The sequence below is a fragment of the Ailuropoda melanoleuca genome, chromosome 1 (assembly GCF_002007445.2).
Source record: "Ailuropoda melanoleuca isolate Jingjing chromosome 1, ASM200744v2, whole genome shotgun sequence".
Lineage (NCBI taxonomy): Eukaryota > Metazoa > Chordata > Mammalia > Carnivora > Ursidae > Ailuropoda > Ailuropoda melanoleuca.
Window position 1 is genome coordinate 43,342,362 of NC_048218.1, and position 20,416 is coordinate 43,362,777.

The window sequence follows — 20,416 nt, forward strand, 5'->3', positions numbered from 1 at the left end:
AAAAAAAAAAAAAAAAAGAAAAGATACTTGCTATGATTTGAGTCTCCTCAAATTTATTGAGACTTGTTTTGTGGCCTAACATGTAATCTGTCTTGGAGAATATTCCATGTGTACTTGAAAAGAATGTATTCTGCTGTTTGGGGATGGAATATTCTGTATATATCTATTAAATCCACCTGGTTTAATGTGTTCATTCAAAGCCACTGAACAAAGTTCCTTATTGGTTTTCTGTCTACATGATCTATCCACTGATGTAAATGGGGTCTTAAAGCCCCCTACTATTCTTGTATTACTGTCAATTTTCTCCTTTTATGTCTGTTAATGCTCACTTTATATATTAGATGTTTCTATGTTGGGTGCGTTGTTATTTAAAATTGTTATATCCTCTTGTTGGATTGATTTCTTTATCGTTATGCAGTGCTTTTATCTCTTGTTTCAATCTTTGTTTTAAAATGTATTTTATCTGGGGGCGCCTGGGTGGCACAGCGGTTAAGCGTCTGCCTTCGGCTCAGGGCGTGATCCCGGCGTTATGGGATCGAGCTCCACATCAGGCTCCTCTGCTATGAGCCTGCTTCTTCCTCTCCCACTCCCCCTGCTTGTGTTCCCTCTCTTGCTGGCTGTCTCTATCTCTGTCAAATAAATAAATAAAATATTTAAAAAAATAAATAAATAAAAAAATTAAAAAAATGTATTTTATCTGACATAAGTCCTGCTACCCCAGCTTTCTTTTGCTTCTATTTGCATGGAGTATCTTTTTCCATGATTTCATTTTCAGTTTGTCTGTGTCTTTAGGTTCTGAAGTAGTCTCTTGTAGGCAATATATAGATGGGTGTTTTTTTTTAATGCATTCAGTCACCCTGTATATGAATTTTTTTAAATTGAAGTATAAGCTGTTTACAGTCAAATGCTCAGATCTTAAGTATATAGTTCAGTAATTTTGACAAATGCATACACTCATATAATTACACTGCCTGTCAAGAAACAACATTTTCATTACCTCAGAAAGTTCTTTCACACCCCTTCCCAGTCAACACTTTACATCTCGTACCAGAGAACTAATCTGATTTCTGTCCCCAGATTAATTGTGCCTATTCTACAGTTTCATATAAATGGGGGTAGGGGTGCCTGGGTGGCTCAGTTGGTTAAGCAACTGCCTTCAGCTCAGGTCATGATCCTGGAGTCCCAGGACCCCAGGATCAAGTCCCGCATAGGGCTCCCAGCTCAGCAGGGAGTCTGCTTCTCCCTCTGACCCTCTTCCCTCTCATGCTCTTTCTCAATCTCTCTCTCTCTCAAATAAATAAATAAAATCTTTAAAAAAAAAAAATCCGGAGGAGAATGTGTTCTATTAAAAAAAAAAATGGGGGTAAAAGCACATACATTCTCATACATAAGTTTTTTTATTGGCATAATGTTTTGGGAAGTCATCTGTGTTGTTGTATGTATCACTTGATTATTCCTTTTTTTTCCCATGTAACATTCTATTATGTATGTATACCAGAGTTTATCCAGTATCCTGTTGAGTGACATCTAGACTGTTTCTAATTTAGGACTAGTATGAATAAACCTGGTATGAACATTCTTGTAAAAGGCTTTTTATAGACATGTGTTCATTTCTCTTCAGAAAATTCCTAGGAATGATACTGCTGGATCATAGGGTAGATGTATAGGTGATATTTAAAGAATTTCAAAGTGCTCTTACTATTTTACATTCTCAGAGAGTTCCAGTTTCTGCATATCCTCTCCAATGATTGATGTTGTTGTTGTTGTTTTTCATTTTAGCCTTTCTACTGAGTATAATAGGATCTCATTGTGCTTTAATTTGTATTTTACTGATGATTATTAATGTTGAACACTTCTGCATATTCTATTAGCCAATCTTATACATTCTGTTATAAAATGTCTTTTTAAATCTTTTGCCCATTCATTAATTTGGTGGTTTGTCTTGTTATTGAAATTTAACATTTCTTTATAAGTTCTAGATAAAAGACCTTTGTTAACTATATGTGTTTTGAATTCTCATCAGTGTGTGACTTGCCTATTTTCTTAACAATATCTTTTAATAAACTAATATATCTAATTTTGATGAAGTATAATTTATCATTTTTTTCTTTTAAATACAAGCTTTCTATGTACTCTCTAAAAAATCTGTGCCTACCCTAAGATTACTAACATACTCTCCCATGTTTTCTTCTAGAAACTTCATAGTTCTGGCTTTTATGTTTGGCCTGGCATCCATCCTGAATTAATTTTTGCACTTTCTTCTTACAGATATCCAATTATCCCAAAATGTATTTGTTGGAAAAAAATTTTTTTTCACTGAATCACTTGTCAGAATCATTTGACTTTCACACTTATTGAATTTAATTTGACTGTATATACGTGCACCTATTTCTGGACTCTGTGTTCTTTTCCATTGATCTCTTTTATGTCCTTTTACATTTGGCTTGTTACCATGGATTTATAATAAATTTTGAAGTCAGATAGGATAAATCTTCCAACTGTGGTCTACTTTTTCAAGATGATTTTGGTAGTTCTAGGTATTCTAATATTTCAAAGAAGTTTTTAAATCAGATTAATTTTTTTTTAAAACCTGAAATTTTAATCATATTTGAGGATAGTTGACATTGTAACATTGGACTTAACACTGAATGTGTGTGTGCAGGAGAATGGGGGAGTAAGAGGGACTAAGAATTAGGAGTTAAATTTCATTAAATGATATAAGGCTATTAAAGTTTTGTATTTCTCCTTGAGTCACTTTTGGTAATTTTGACCAGATTTTAAAATTTGTCTAAGTTGTCAAGTTAGTGACATAAAACTGTTTAAAATATCCTTTCACTGTCCTTTTAATGTCTGTAAGATCTGTGTATCTTCCTGTATTTCTGATATTGATAATTTGTTTCCTCCATTTTTTCTTACTCAATTTTTTAGAGAGTTTGTTGGTTTTATTTTCAAGAACTCTGGCTTTGTTAATTTCTTCTGTTGGTTTTTTAAAAATTTTTTGTTAATTTCTGTTCTTTGCTTTATTATGCTTTTTCTATACTTACATTATAGTTCATTGTCTATTACCTTTTTCAGATGGAAGTGGAAGTCATTGATTTTACACCTTTTCTAACATGAGCATTTAAAGCAATACATATTCTCTAAGGATTTAGTCACAAATTTCAATATGTTTTTTTCCTTTATTAATTTAGTTTGAAGTATTTTCTAACTTACCTTGTGAGTTCTGTTTTGGTCCTTAGATTATTTAGTATTTTAGTAGTGTATTTAATTTCCCAAATATATGGGAATTTTCTAGGTTTCTTTTTGTTATCGATTTCTAACTTAATTCCATTTGATGGAATAACATAGTCTGTATGATTTTATCCTTAGAAATATCGGATCATTGTATGTGGTCTGGCTAGGTGAATGTTCCATCTGCAATTAAGTGAACTACGTATTTTGCATTGTTGGATGAAGGGTCTATAAATATCAGTTGATAGTGCTCATTTATTAGATGCATATACAGTTAAAATTGTTTTGTCTTCTTAAGTGAGTGACACTTTGATGATTTTTAAATGCCTGTCTTTTTCAAAGAGAGAGAGAGGCAAACCAAGAAGCAGACTCTTAGCTATAAAGAACAAACTGATGGCTACCAGAGGGGAGATGGGTCGGGGATGGGCTAAATAGGTGATGGGGATTGAGGAGGGCACTTGTTGTGATAAGCACTGGGTGTTTTATGAGCACGGGGTGTTGTATGGAAGTGTTTCATAATATAATGAAATCCCTCTTTAATGTAAAATAGCATTGTATGTGAAAAAAAATAAAGATAAATCAACTAGGGAAAAAAAAAAAAGAAAGTGTTGAGTCACTATATTGTACACCTGAAACTAATATTACACCATATGTTAACTGGAATTTAAATAAAAACTTTAAAAAAGCACTGACATATAGTAAACTGCACAGCGAACAACAACAAATGCCTGTCTTTTTCCCTTCATCTTGAACACTACTTTGTCTGGTAATAGTGTAGCCATACTAGCCGTCTTACATTTAAATGTATGCATGTTTTCCATCCTTTTCCTCTCAGCTTGTTTGTGTCCTTATGTTCAAAATGTGTTTCTTGTAAACATCATATGGTTATGTGTAGTTTTTTTATCCATTCTGACATTCTGTGCTTCAGGGTAAATTCTAGCTGGACTAAATATTTAAATGTAAAAATCACACCAATGCAGCAGTAGAAGAATCTATGGGAGAAGTTTAAAATAATTCTGGGGCAAGAGGAGGCCTTTCCAACTATAACACAGAACCCAGAATCCTAAAAGAAAAGATTGATGAATTTGACTACATAAAAAGTTTTTAATTACAAAACAAACCATCAGCAGTAAAAGACAAATGACAAGCAAGGGGAAATATTTGCAGTTCATATCACAGCTACAGGACTTTTTTCTTACTACTTATGGTGTTCCAACAAATCAATAAGAAAACAAAAACTTAGGGGCGCGTGGGTGGCTCTGTCGGTTGAGCACCTGCCTTCGGCTCGGGTCAAATCCCAAGGTCTTGGGATCAAGTCCTGCACCAGGCTCTCTGCTTAGCAGGGAACCTGCTTCTCCCTCTCCCTCTGCCTGCCCCTCCCCCTGCTTGTGCTCTCTGTGTCAAATAAATAAAATCTTTAAAAAAAAAAATGAAAAGAAAAACTTAATTGAAAAATGGGGAGGGGCGCCTGGTGGCTCAGTCAGTTAAGTGTCTGCCTTCGGCTCAGGTCATGATCCCAGGGTCCTGGGATGGAGCCCTGAGTCGGGCTCCCTGCTCAGAGGGGACTCTGCTTCTCCCTCTACCCCTGCCCCTCACCCCCATTCCTGCTTTCCCTCTCTTTCTCTCTCAAAAAAATAAATAAGATCTTAAAAAAAAATGGGGAGAAAGCAGGATAAGATAGTTCATTAAAAAAAGAAATACAAGCATCTTTTGAATATATAGAAAAATTATTGACCTTTATCAAAACAAACATATTCTGATATCCCTTTTAACTATCCTCTATCAAAAAGATCTACAGGTTTGATAACAGTCTTGGCAAGGGCACTGGAAATGTTTGTTCTTACATATTGTTGATGTGTAAATTGATACAGTTTTTAAAGGAAGGCCTTTCAGTAATCACTATCAAAATAGCAATTTACATTTCCTTTAACCAGCAACTCTACTTCCCAAATTTATCCTACAAACATATTGCCCATATACAAAATTTGCTATGTACACTTTTATTCATTTCAGCATTGCTTATAGTTTTAAATGTTGGCAACAATACAAATATATCTCACTGGGTACTGATTAAAGAAATTATGGTACATAGTACCAAAAGGCAGAATATTCTGCAGCTGTTAAAATAGTGAAGAAACTGCTCTTTATGTATTGGTATGGGACAGGCTCTAAGATATAAAATTAAGTGAAAAGCAAAAGATATAAAACTGAATAGTCTGCTACTATTTGTATAAAGAATAATATATAATAAGTCTTTGCAAATATTTCTAAAGAGATGTCAAGTAATAGGTAATATAGGTTAACTCTTCTGGTGAGGACAAGTAGATGGCCTGGAACAGGTGGAACGCAGATTCTTTTACTGTGTACCATTTTGTGTCTTCTGAATTTTGAACTATTTAAATGTATTAGCTATTCAAAACAGTGAAAATGTTTCCAAAGTTGTAACAAGGTAAAATATCTTGTTAAATTATCTAGTTTAGGGGCGCCTGGGTGGCATAGCGGTTAAAGCGTCTGCCTTCGGCTCAGGGCGTGATCCCGGCGTTGCGGGATCGAGCCCCACATCGGGCTCCTCCACTATGAGCCTGCTTCTTCCTCTCCCACTCCCCCTGCTTGTGTTCCCTCTCTCACTGGCTGTCTCTATCTCTGTCGAATAAAGAAATAAAATCTTAAAAAAAAAAATTATCTAGTTTAGGGGCGCCTGGGTGGATCAGTCGGTGAGCGTCTGCCTTCGGCTCAGGGTGTGATCCCGGGTCCCTGAGATCGAGCTCTGCATCGGGCTCCATGCTCTGCTGGAGGCCTGCTTCTTCCTCTCCCACTTCCCCTGCTTGTGTTCTCTCTCTCACTGGCTGTCTCTCTCTGTCAAGTAAATAAATAAAAATCTTTAAAAAAAAATAAAATAAAAATAAAGTATCTAGTTTATCACTTCTAACCTGTGACTAAAATCTAAAATCAAGATCTAGTTTGTCTCCCTTCTACTTTCATTTGCAGTTCGACTCCTTTCTATTGACAGTAAAAACAAAACAAAATATTTGACCCATCTGTAGGTACTGCTGAGTAACTGCTTACTGAGCCCCAACTTCCTCCCATCTCTCTCATCTTTGTTTTAAAGCTCCAACGAGAGGGCAGATGTCTTTTTTTAAATTTAAGATTTTATTAATTTATTTATTTGTCAGAGAGAGAGAAACAAGTGGCAGGCATAGGAAGGCATAGGAAGAAGGAGGCTCCCTGCCAAGCATGGAGCCAGATGTAGGACTCAATCCCAGGACCCTGGGATCATGACCTGAGCTGAAGGCAGACGCTTAACAGACTGAGCCACCCAGGCACCCCAGAGTGCAGACAGTCTTAAGAAGAAGTATTTTGTTAATTCTCATATCATTCAAATACATTCTTGACAGTTTATGTCTTTAAATGTTTGCATATATGTGATACAGAAAGAAGTGGTTGGAAAACAGTTTCAGTGAATTTCAATTTTAAGAATTTGGGAAAATGACCAAAAAGCTGGAAGTGTGATGATAGTCTTACTTTGTCTTTTAGATATTAAGCACCGCCGAATACCAATCTTATTCTTCGCAAACAAAATGGATCTTAGAGATGCAGTGACATCTGTAAAAGTGTCTCAGCTGCTGTGTTTAGAGAACATCAAAGATAAACCGTGGCATATTTGGTAACGTTTTATATATACTCTTCATTATAGCATTCTGAAAAAATCTCTGAGCTTCATTTCTTCTTTGCTAAGCACATTGTGTAAGTCACCTAACATGATAGGATATAAGCTAAGGATTTAGTTGTATAGAATTGTAGCAGTGCAGGTATTCATGAATGTATTAATGTTAAAACTTTTTCCAATCTTGGGGCACCTGGCTGGCTCAGTCAGAGCTTGAAGCTCTTGACCTCAGAGTTGTGCGTTTCAGCCCCACATTGGGTGTAGAGATTACTTAAATAAATAAATCTTTAAAAAAAAAAACTTTTCAAATCTTTCTGAGGATACAAAAATATAAACAATTCTTTAAAAGAATGATTTAGCCCACTTAGTCACCCAGTTTCAAGCACTCTGATTTCCTTCTGCACATTGTATAAGCCAACCACAATCCCGTCTTAGGACTTGGGCACTTGTTAGTCCCTTTGTCTGAGTCAGTCTCCAAAATGATTTTCCTGGCTTGCTATTGTACTTCCTTCAGGAGAGAGACCTCTTTTGATAACCCTCCAAAATACCATTATAGCTTACTCCCCTGTCTCTTGTTTTTTTAATATACTTTGCTTTATAATTCTCTTGACATGTCTTCTTTGGGTTTTGCTTGTTTTATAGTCTGTCTTCCTATACTAGTGCATTGGCACCATGAGAGCTGGGATTTTCTCAGTTTCGTTCACTCTGTAACCCCTAGAATAATAATAGTATCAGGTACTTAGTAAATACACAACAAATACTGGCTTATATGAGTATATAGGAATGTAAATATTAATTTTATTTGGATGTACTAATACAATTGAATTATTCAGTGTTTAGTATCTGAAATCATTATACATTGTTTATTTGGAAAGCAGTTTCTTATGGATATATTTAACTCTGATGTGCCTTTCTACCAAAATATTCCAATAAGGATAACCAGAACTTATATATTAGATAGTATTTTAGTGCCTACCTTATATTAATTTGAACTGTGTTCTGTCCACCCACCTACTTCCCTCTGCTGCAAAATGTCCTTCTCTTGTCAGTTTTCCAGTTTTCCCTTTTTTAAAAGAAGGTATCTATGGAGAAAGGCCTAACAAAGAGGCAGAGAAATATACTGCCTCTAGAAAGAGAAACAGAATATGGAACAAGGAGATAGTAGAGCTCAGAAAAGAACTTTTAGAGCTAACCTTGGTGCTGAAAAAGGAATCTCATAGAGGAGAGCTTGAGAAAGCCCTTGAAATGCCTCAGTACTCAGGGCTATCAGCCCCTCTACCCAGGAGTGAAACACTACATATTTGAGTAAAACCCTCCTTACTTTGGAATCAGAAGAAAAGTCGATTTTATGAAATGTCTCTTGATTTGGAATTTGTGGTTCTGTGATATTGGGTTGGTAAAGAAAGGAGGGATTTTAGGTAGAGAAGTATCTTAAGATAGAACCTTTGTATTTCTCTAAATCATACCTAAATTAGTAATACCCAAAGTAGAATAGTTTTTAATTTTTGCATTGTATTAAGCATTGTGAATTTTGATAGAAAGTACAACATTAAGAACTTCAGGTCTAATTTGTAGTAAAAGATGCAGTCCTACTTTTAATTTTGAAATAGAAATTAATTTTGCAAGTGGAAAAAAATCTTTCCACTTAAAATCATCAGTGATTGAATTTTAACAGATTTCTTTATTCAGTTGTGACATCTAAATACTTCTCCATGAGAGAAAAGGTAATGTCCTGATGCTATAAAGATGTGCAGTATTATACTGCCAAGTTCTGTATTTTCTGTATAACATATAGAAGAATGCCAAGTATTTCTTTGAAAATTGTCTATAATTTTGACTCTATTCAAACGGTATCTCACTAAGTTCTAGTGTTTCATTTGTCAAGCTTGTTTTTTTATTTTTTGCTGTGTTCCTTAAAGCATATATAAAATTGAAAATACACTTATTTTTCTTTTCCAGTTTTAGAAATAAAGGTAACAGTGATACGAAGATAAAATATTCCCTCTCTCTTGCCCTAGCTGCAAGTAAATTTATTGGACAATATAGAAAAGATTATAGAGAATGCACCCTGGAAAATTTTGTGGTTTATTTTTAATCATTGTACTAAATATATAGCCAACTCCAATTTTCAGGGTCTGATTTTGTTGGCATCCATATTTACTGTTTGCTTATTTACTCTCTTCTGAGGGCAACAGATAACAAGATAGGTAAATAGATATGTAAAATATCAGCTGGAAGGATTTTGAAGAAAAATAAAGTAGGATAATAAGAGAAAGAATGAGAGATGCTCCCTCCATGAAATCTAATTGAAGTTAGGGAGAAATTCATGCAAAAGTTTGGAGGAATAGCTTTCCAGACAGAGAGGCCAGCCAAGTGAAAAGAAAAGGCTCTTAGATGAGAATGTGCCTCGTGTGTCCAGGAATAGAAAGAAGTCCAGGCCGGCTTGAACAGAGAGATCTAGGGGGAAATTGTAGGAGATGAGGCCATTGAGAAATAGCCACAGGCCATATCACACAGGTCCTAGTAGGACATGGTAAAGACTTTGGCTTTTATTCTAGTTACAGGTCTGATGATGTATTCAAAAGGAAAGTAGAATTCAAACATTTAGGAATTATTAGGAAAAGATGCAGGGTTTTAGTATGGTACAAATGCCTCCAATAAAGGGGACAAGTTTATCCATTTTATTGCTTGTTCTGGTTGAGACCATAGTCTTGTTTGGGACTGTAAATGTGTGATAAAAATCAATACATTGATCTTTCTTGATTTAAGCATTTCAGTTACTGATGTTTTGCTACTGATATGGATAATCTGTAATTTACTTTGAATAATTATGTATCACATGCTGTTGGTTTCTATTTTAAAATAATTATATAAGTCATATTCATAATGTAATAAGTGATTCCTTAGAAGTAATTTCTGTTTTGATTAGAATCAAATTAATTATTTTAGGTAATTAGGTACATTTTTAAATCATGCTTTAGCACACTTAAAAGGAACCCTAATCATTCAGAAAATCTAATTATTTATACTAATTGCTATCAGTCTATGTCTTGAAAAAGATTCTCTGACACTATAAAAATCCTCTGCTTTTTATTATTTTAGTTTGTTTAGCATCATTTTATAGATAAAAATAAAGACAGAGTTAAATAACCTATCCAGGTTCCTGAAGCCAGTAGATACAAGAGTATGATTGAAATCTGAGATTTTTTTTATTCTACCAATTTACCAAAGTTATAATTACAGGTTTATACCTTAGAGGTAGCAAATTCCATTTCAAAGTCACTACATCATGTGGCTAAATTACAACCTGAGTCAGCCATATCTAATAAATAAATGTTACTGAGCCACTGGGGCTGGGCAAAGTAGAATAGTAACTTTTTAGTGATAACGCTTTTCCAAATGTCTATTATAAAAAGTGAATAAATTTCTCATGTCTTCTTCCTGAGCACTCAGACTTTTATTTCCTATGTATATTCAGTTTCAGTGCTTACCAGTTTTGTTCAAATATGTTACTAGACTGTATTAATTTGCCATATAGCAAAATTGTAATTATTTTTTCTTATGGTTCTATGAAGTAATGAAATAGATATGTTTCTTATGGATTTTATTTCAGTGCTAGTGATGCCATAAAAGGAGAAGGATTGCAAGAAGGTGTAGACTGGCTTCAAGGTACATCACAAAATACTGTGCATCTTCAGCCTTTATTTCCATCCTGTTCACATTTTTCTTTCCCTTTTTGCATTTCGTTTTTATTATATCATTGCCTTTCTTGTTTCCATTTATTTCTGCTGTCAGAAAAAACAATCCAGTAAGTACCCAATACCTTGCTACATTTACTTCTTTTTTTGGTTTTGTTTTGTTGGGTTTTTGCGTGTTTTGGTTTTGGTTTTGGTTTTTTTTTGGGGGGGGGGTTGGTGCAAATAGTTGGTTTTATTAAAGCATGGGGACAGGATCCTTGGGCAGAAAGACCTGCACTGGGGTTGTGAGAAGCAATTGATTATATACTATGGGATCGAGGGAAGTGTAAGGGAAAAGGGAGGTTTTCAAAAGAACTTTCATACTCTAAAGAGTATGTACAAGATACTGCTAAAGAGGATGGTATAAGATACCAGAGGCCTTGCCATTGTCAAGTTAAGGTTGTTTTCCCCTCTAGCAAGGCATTAACATTAAGATAATTAGGAGCTTCCTGGAAGAATGTCACACATACCCTACCCAGGAGTGGGGGGGATGGAGATTGCAGAGTGTCAGTTTCTGCTTTGTCCTCAGCAAGCCTTCTGCTCCCTCATCATTTCCCCCCTGAACAATTTTGACCCTGAAATCTTTAAGGTTGTTGAAGGTGGAAGGTCACATTCTGTAACTTCTTCCTGCTGAATAGGGACGTAGAGCTGTCCCTACCTATGGGTCAATATTGGTCTGTTGGGGAGCATATGGGGGAGTTACAAAAGGGGGAGGCAGCTGAATCCAACGTGGTCAACATATATGAACCTCCTTGAGTAGAAAGGCTTATTTGTCAGCTGGAAGTTCTGGCAGTGAAGAAGTCTTGACACTAGGCAGGGAGATACCAGAAATAACAAAATAAGGTTAATAGAGTAATGAGAAAGAGAAATCGGAATAAAAGAACTTTGATAGTTGATCTTTGATAATTTTCCTCCAGTCCAGGAGTTTAAAGCAATCAGTAAAGGAAAGAGAAGTCATATAAAGCACCAATTTGAGTATTCATTCAGTTAGAAACCTAGGTATATTTTTGTGGTAATCTGGAATGTATACACAGCATTTTGTTTTTATGTTAGCACAAGTTTCAGCTTATGTAGCAGTTAAAACATCAGATGGCATTCTGTTTTGTAAAACTGCTTCATGCATTTGTATTACTTTAGTATTTAATAGAGAAATGCTATTTTGAGTGTCATTTATGGCTTTGACCATGTACTAATTAAGAGCTACCATGTGCCAAACATCCTCCAGTCTCGAAGAGGGAACAAAGATGGATGCTAGGTGGTCATACCAATATAACACAAAACGTGTCCACCATTATTTTAAATTTGGAAGGTTGACTGGGTTGGTAATAGTTTTAATAATGCGTCAGTGCATTCAGGTGACACCCAAAGTACAGTGGCCTGTCTAGCCTGGGGGAAGCTATGAACACAAGTTAGAGCTACACAGTCAGTGGGTCCATTAGGAGCCAGTCATATAATTTTGGGCATCCTTTAACTGGAGTTAAGATAGCAAGGGCTATTCAGTTTTAGAGGGCCACCTTTTGAATTTGTTGGTCACTGCCATGTCAGGCTTAAAGATGGTCACTGTGTGCTTGGCTAAAGTCTCTACTTAAAATTTTACGTTAATAGAGGCAGTTCCTGGGACAAATATGACTAAGGAATAAAACCATCAAGAAGCCCTCTTTGTTTGAAGTCCAGGCTTAACAATATCCTAATTATAAGGAATCACTGTCAAGTGAGAGAAGACTTGTCTCAGAGATAAGGGCATCCCCACGTGCATCATCCAGTCCAATCATAGAGAAAATAGGGTCATCCATTATCTCCACAGGTCCATAGTTAACCTCATGGAGCAGGGTGTGCGCCAGCTTTTAAGGAAAATTTTCATCATTCCTAACCACACAGAACAGGTCAAGGTGATAGTTGAGTTATACAGTTGTTGAGGGATTAATCCCATTTTCCAGTTGTTTAAATAATCATATGCCCATGGGGTCCTGTTATTATCCCCACAGAATAACAGGCAATAAGATATCTATACCTATTATCTATACCTATTGTGTAGAAATACAAAACCTGTTTCTCTGAAGTTTACCTCAAGTTATCTAGCTTAAACAAACAACATTTAAGGACAATCAAAACTAGGATTTAACATCCATAAAAGGCGGGTTATTGAACCATAATTTTTCTCTCTAAAATAACCCTCATTTCCAGAGATAGCCAAATCAAGACTAATTTGTTTACAAAACAAGTCCAATTTTAATAAACGTGGCCTAATTATTTACATAAACCCAGCAAGAATAATGATCATATAGATCTTTTAGAATCTGCTTTGCTGGAACTTTTATAAGGAATCTCTAGGTTGAACTTTTAGTAGCCTCACCAGGCCAGAAGCCGAGCCAAGTACTTGACATCAGACATACCTTCAATACCTGTAGATTTGAGCGGATTCCTCTTTACAAGGTCCCCAGTATATCCTGAGGTTCCTGCACCTGCCAGGAAGTGACATTCTTTACTCACCTAGTGAGGTTGCTGGGAACTCTGTAAGCAAGGTATCAGGCCAACATTTCCAGCGGGCTTTATGGCCCCATATTTCATAAAGTCAGCCTTAGTTCCTCAAAGCTGTTTGGTCATATCTCAGTCTATGCATTGTCTTTCTCAAATAGGATATTCCAGTCAAAACCTTGATAAATAACCGATGTTTCCAATGGTGTCCTGTTACAAAGAGAACAGAAATAATAATAAAACAAATTAAAGCATTTAACTTTTTTCTGTACCTGAACCCTCCAAAATTCAAAAGGTCTCAGTAAGTATTCTTTTTTCCATGGCAATCATAGTCATTTACATAAGTTTAATAAGAATCTCTTCTCCTTGTAATAGGCTACATTTACTTCTATTACATTTTTCTAAAGGGTTTATTTAAATAGAGAATTTGCATCTTTACAATCAATATATGTGATAATTCTAGAAAATAATTTTAATTTATGGCAACAAATTTCTGTCCGGTCTAGTGATAGAAGCACATTTGAATTTTGGGACAAATTTCAGGGCTTACTGTCAATAATTAAAAATAAGTTTGCATGGCATATATCTTCTAAGAATCATGCTGAACTCTATGTATCGCTCCATTTATACATGTTTACACAAATTTTAACACTCATTTAGTATTATAAATACCCGTATTCTATTGATGTTTTGTATATTACAGTTTTGTTATTCGTCAAAATAGCTATCATTGATTTTTACGGTCTTACCATATCAAGGAATAAATTAAGATATATCATTTCCTCTAAGATTACATTGTTTACTAACCACAGGAATGGATTGAAGCAGTGACCCACACAGCAATAGATGTGGATGAAACCGAGTTCTGTAGATCCTTCTTATTACAGGACCCTGAATCAGGCTGGAAAATGTCCATTTGTGAGCAGAACTGGGGATCATTCCTATCAGGAATCTCCCAGCCCTGAACAAGGGTGAATAACAAAATATTAATTCTAGTTGTAGTCTTGTGGCTATAAATTTAATTTCTTCTATACCAACTTTTTAATGCCAGTTATGTCTAATTTTGTTTTCTCTTATGCATATCCTAGTGTATCTAAGAATAGCCTGCTTCACCATACATAAAGAGACATAATATATCTCTTTGGTTCAGAGTATTAAATGTACATCTGATAAATATTTTTATATTGTTATTAGTAAAATATGGTATTTTAACAAACTGCACAAACTATTGTATTTCTTTCTTTTTTGTTTTTGTGTAGACATCATGACATTTACCATTAAACTACAAAGAATGTTGTAGTCATATTTTATAATAAATAAAACATAATTGAGAACCTCTAATGGTTTTCAGAAGAACTACTGGAATTTTTCTGAACACACCAGCTTAGTTTCTTAGATGATGAAAAAGAACTGGTTTATACTTCTGATGTTTGATGGGACTGATACCCGTATAAAACAGTTTAAGGAGCAGTGTTCTACAGAAGACACCAGAAGCATATATTCAGCCTTGATTTCTTATTTTACCGATTTTACCAGTGTTTATTGCTCACAGTGAAGATATAGCATGGATAAAACCCTACTGTTAGTAATAAAATTATAGTACCTACTGAAAATAGGTTGATAAATTGTAGTTCTCGCTTCTTCCTTTTTTTGTTTTTTTGGTATATTTTGTAATAATGAGGCCACTAGGTGTCAGTAATGACCCAACATCGCAGTGCCACTTTCCAACTCTGGTCTTATTACCTAATTTTTGTGTCTTTGATTTCTGATTCATTATTTTTGTATCTTCCCTTTTTGTAAGGAGGATACACTATCGGAAATGTTTCTGTGCCCTTGTATTACTATATTATTTTATGTAACTTTTAGAGCGGTTTTCTGTAAACAGTTTCTCTATTTTATGTAGGGAGCATAGAATAGTAATAAAAAGCATTTGAGCTTTTGAGTCTAACAGAGTTATTCTACTACTTATTAACTAATTATTAACAATCTGTTATTTTCTTGTGAAGATAATTTTCATCACCTATACAATTAAAAAATAAAATATCAAGAATTGTATGGATTAAGTGAAACACTGTGTTAAAGTGCCTAGCATAAGAAAAAACATAATAAATGTCAGTTTTACCCTTTTACCTAACTACTCTCTATTTAGGAGAGGGGGAAGCTTAGTACATAGATTATAAAGTAGTATCAGCTTGGTTTTGTTCATTTTTCCTATATAATAGTAAATACTTTACATTTTGATTCTCCAGACTGTCTCTATGTATTTAAGAAGAGGTAAAAACCCATTTTGCAAATTGGGCAGCAGTATATATAGGAGGCTAGTCTGTGCCTGTAACTGTTAACTTACTAGCTAAAGGTTTTTCTGTAAATTTAACTGTGAAAGATACTCTGAATTTATATCTCTTCATTTTGCTTGCAGAATTCTGAAATTTCCTAGCATGATAAACAAGAAAGCTTCTGGTTCATTTTCGACCAATTTAATCATTATTTTAAGGTTGAAAAATTTTGAGTAAAATATTAAGTGACATATTTTGTGCCATGATTCCATTCTCTTTTGGAAGGATTTTCAATAATTACCTATACATTATAACCCAAACAGAAGAACCCCTGAGTAGACTAGGAAGTATTTTTTAAAACCGTCAGAGAATACACAGAAACCAATGCAGAGGTATAAGTTGTCTTCTAACTCTGAAACTTTCAAATGAGATATTTATAAAAGGAAATCTTTCCACATGACTAATGAAACATACTCATTTTATCACTTTATCTGTATGGGAAAAGTTAATGCTTCTAAGGTTTTAAAATAAGACTTTTATAAACTGTACATATGGGTATTCCAATGAAAGAAGATTGAACACATACTTAGTTTCATCCCCTTTTCAAATCTCATTAACAGTAAGGGGACTTTTGTTTAAAGACATTAACCCACAAGGGCAAAAAAATGCAAGTGACAAAAATGGCAACCAAATTTTGGAAGCTGGACGTCTGATAAATGTTGAATGACTTAACAGACCTGAGAAAGGTAAATTCTAAACTAGCACTGAGGAAAGCTGGAAGGCATCCCACTTTATGTTGCAGATCCCCTCAAAGGCTCAGATATTGATGGAAAGTGGAAAGAAGGATGAGGTGGGGCTGAAAAGAGAAGACAGTTATACTTTCTTGCCCCCCAATGAGACTGAAGGTTCATTCTTGCAGAGAGTCAAACAGAGTATCTCTAGACTGGGGGATACCAAGCATAACTGTGTGTGGCAGTGCTCATCTGAAAATGAGGAATAATTGAAAGTTTTTATACCAAATATTGTAATCCTCTTCTGCCTTCTCCTACTTCTCCAAGAAGCCACCAGCGGTAGGCAGGATATAGAAAGTCATCTTTGAGGAATCAGACCAGCGAGAGAAAAGACATGAAGGTATTAACATCAAAGATTCCCAAGAAAATGGTGTAGCTAGCTACACAAGAATAAAGACCACATTTGACAAGCCTCACACACATACTGAAATTTGTGTTCATTCATACTTATGAGAAGATAGCAAAGGATCACCAGGCATTTGAGGACCAAAACATAAATTATGGAACATCAACAAACCAGAAAAGCAGATTAGAGGAAGTAAAATTTATTTAGGGAGAATATTTGAAAAAACTATTGGAGTATCCTTAAAGAGGTAAGAAAATGTGTTACTTTCACGAATATGACCAGGGATACTACATGAAAAGGACCAAAGGAAAAAAAAATAAGTTCTTGGAAAATAATGGAACAGAAGAAATGGAAAACTCAATAAAAAGAAGATAAAATAGAGGCATTCTGTCAGAAAGTAGAGCAAAAAGATGAAGAGAATTGGAAAGAAAAGAAAATAGGAGGCCCAATAGCCAAATAAGATGAATTTTAAAATAAGCAAAGAGAAAATAGAGGAGAAGAAATTTATCAAGTAAATCACCAAACAGTAGTTTCCAGAACTGAATGATGAGTTTTTAGTTGAAAGGAATCTTGAGAGCCCAATGCAGCAAATGAAAATATTCCCACATCAAGGCTTACCATTACTTAATTTCAATACTGAAGATAATGGAAGATTCTACAAGCTTCCTGGGAGGAAAGTAAGTTTCATGTAAAGGATAAGGAAGCAGAAATACATCAGACTTCTAAACATCAACATTTGGAAACTATAAGATAATAGGGCAATGCCTGGAAAAGTCCAAGGAAAAAATAATGGAAATATATGCTCAGGCAGTATCAGTGTATTGTGACTCTAGAATTAAGACATCTTCAGTCATGCATAGTCCCAAGAATGTACTTTCTATACTTTTTACTAAAGTAGCCATTGAGAGGTATACTCTTCAAAGACAAGGGAGTAAACCAAGAGGAGAAAATAAGAGACCATGAAACAGGAAAACCAGTATAAGAGCCTGTGGGAAGGATCCTCAGGATGATAATGAAAGATCTCTTATGAAGATAGCTGGGCAAGCGTAGAGAACAACTGGTCCAGATTAGAGAGCTTTGAAAGACTCTAAGGGAGAATTCTTCAAGAAAGTGAAATTCATAGACTATGTAATGAGCTTCATAATAATAAAGATTTAAACAGTGTGGGAGTAGTGGAAATGAATTAGTGTTAAGTACCTTAAAAAACTAAGCAGATAGGCAGAGTTGGAGAATGAGGCACACTTATTAAAACAGGGAAAACAAGGTGTAGAAGAAAGGCAGAATAACGGGGAGAGGGATACCACCTGTCTCAGTTGTGCATAGCATGTACATTGTCATATTGATGACTAGATTACTACGGTAGAAGAATGGGAGTGCTGGAAGCATAATGAGGGTTTCAGGGCAGCAGCGTAGAGTGTGAGAACTGAAACTTCATATTACATCGAAGGAACTGATACTTCAAAAAGGAATAATAAATTATTTAGAGCTACAGAGGTAAATCTCCTAAGAGGAGTTAGAAATGGTTGCCTAAGAAAGGAGAAAGAGGAGATGAACCAAGGGACTGCTGTTTTTCATATACAAGCCTTGGAGAACCAGTTGACTTAACTGTATACAGGTAAATGACAGAAACAAAAACTGTGTGTGCTTTAAACAGGGGTGTGCATAAGCTTCTACAGTGTTTTTATAGATTTTTCTTGGATTACTTTAGAAAATGGATTTTGTTTGTGGAGACTGATAATTTTTGTTTGGTTTTTGTTATCAGATCAGATCCAGGCTGTGAAGACATGAAAAGATAGTATTTGGAAACCTCAGCAATTTTCAATTCAAGGAATGTATCTTAAGGCAAACTGAATACTTCAAATTTTTTAAAAGATGTTTGTGCATCTAAGAATACTTTATAATCTTCTGCTTGCATTTATGGACTCTGAATGAGCTTTTTAAGAACATAGGACTTCAGGTATGTTAATCTGACCCTTAATTATATTAAAACTAAATCTTTCCTTGGAAGGGCTCCTTTCCCAGAATTATCAACTTCTTGGTAAAAGTCTACATTTGATTGTAATTAGAATATTTAAAGTCAAGAGTTATAAGCCATCTCAATATCTCATCATGATTTATAATATCTTTAATGCATTTTATTTTTTAAATTGTCTTCTAAAATTTAGTTTATTGGGGCGCCTGGGTGGCACAGCGGTTAAGCGTCTGCCTTCGGCTCAGGGCGTGATCCCAGCGTTGTGGGATGGAGCCCCACATCAGGCTCTTCTGCTATGGGCCTGCTTCTTCCTCTCCCACTCCCCCTGCTTGTGTTCCCTCTCTCGCTGGCTGTCTCTATCTCTGTTGAATAAATAAATAAAATCTTTAAAAAATAATAATAATAATAATAAAATTTAGTTTATGGTATGACTTTGCAGTATGATTGTGCTTGGAAAAAGAACTTTAAATATTTATAAGGGACCATGGGTAATTAATATATAACATAAAATTTTTACTATATGTCACTATTAATAAAACATAATATGCAATGTACCAACTAGTGTACTTTGCTTACACTGAAAAGAATAATGCTGTGTTAATGTAATACTTAGTGTTTTATTTTCAAGCATTTGTAAATTATCTGAGACCAAATTAAGCTGAATTTATTTATCCAGTGAATGTGTATTGAACCTCTCTGTACCTACACTAGTGTGGCATTGTCCCAGGCAATGGTGATACAAGGTAAATAAATGAGATATATCCCTTATCCTTAGAGAACTTAAAAATTAATAAGGGTGATTTTGAAAACATTTTCATACGTAGTATCTAATTTTATTTCATTGGCTGCATGAATATCTTGAATTTTAAGATTAAGAAGTATAAAAATGAATTAATGTGATTCTTCAATAATTATTTTAACTGACTTCTTATTTCTTTGAAATGCCTCAAATTACTATAGCACTTTGTTAAAATAGATTGTGACTCACCAAACTATGTTTTTCCTGAGCATAAACTGCTACAAAAATGTTCTTTAGAATTTTAGACACATCTCGGGCATCTACTCTGTGCAAATTGTGTTAGTTCTCCAAATTTAGAGACCACTTATAATTGTGAACTCTGAATAGAAGCTTTCATTTAAATTTACCACTACAAAACAGTATATAGAGCAATGTTGTCAATCCTGAAAAAAACATTGCATATAAAGAACAACTGTAATATACAATGTGTAAAACATCTTACACGTCCTTGGCTGTGAAAATGATAAAAACAGGAGGCAAGGGGTGCCCGGGTGGCTCAGTAAGTTAAGCATCTGCTTTTGGCTGGAGCCGTGAGTCGGGCTCCCTGCTTGCAGGGAGCCTATTTCTCCCTCTCTCCCCACTAGTGCTCTCTCTCTCTCTCTCTCTTTCTCTTTCTCCCTCTCTCAAATAAATAAAATTTTTTTAAAAATAAAAATTAAAAAAACAGGAGGCAAAAGGTAAGTGAGTAATATTAGGTGTGTTATCGTAACTGTGGTACTGGTGTATATGTCATAGAGATTTGAATAAAATCATTTTAGAACTACAGTAAAGTTCTGTAATTCAGTTTATCTTAGTCCAAAAATCCCAGTAGTTTGGAATTTGGCAAATTAAAAGTTATCCAGAATATTCCAGTAGTCCACCATTTTAGCTAACTTGAAAGCCGCTCATAAATTGTTTTGATGCTACAAAGTGAGATTCTCATTAATCTAGAGTTGCCTTAAATTTAAAAAGGATATGAAAACATTGAACGTGGTTTAACAAAATACTTCTATGCTGTAGTTTAGGAGGATAGGAGAAGAGTTTAGGAGGATGGACAAAGGGTGTATTAGAATTCAGATCCTCATCCACCACAATTATTATAATAACAATAACAGAAGAACAATAATAGCTATCACTATGTGAACA

The 20,416-nt window shown here is 34.8% G+C and overlaps 1 protein-coding gene across 3 annotated transcripts in view; it reads left to right on the forward strand.

The window, feature by feature from the left end:
* ARL6 (ADP ribosylation factor like GTPase 6) overlaps window positions 1–18,764 on the forward strand; it is a 39,886-nt gene extending 21,122 nt beyond the window's left edge. The window contains exons 6-9 of one of the 3 annotated variants that reach the window (XM_019800496.2): window positions 6,766–6,895; window positions 10,509–10,564; window positions 10,691–10,703; window positions 13,920–14,271. In XM_019800496.2, the coding sequence (XP_019656055.1) occupies window positions 6,766–6,895; window positions 10,509–10,564; window positions 10,691–10,703; window positions 13,920–13,938 (218 nt within the window). In that variant the 3' untranslated portion in view covers window positions 13,939–14,271. Of the gene's footprint in view, window positions 1–6,765; window positions 6,896–10,508; window positions 10,565–10,690; window positions 10,704–13,919; window positions 14,272–18,282 lie in introns of those variants that run through there. The other 2 variants (XM_034657146.1, XM_011225959.3) reach the window with 2 other exon arrangements.
* Window positions 18,765–20,416: the final 1,652 nt, after the last annotated feature.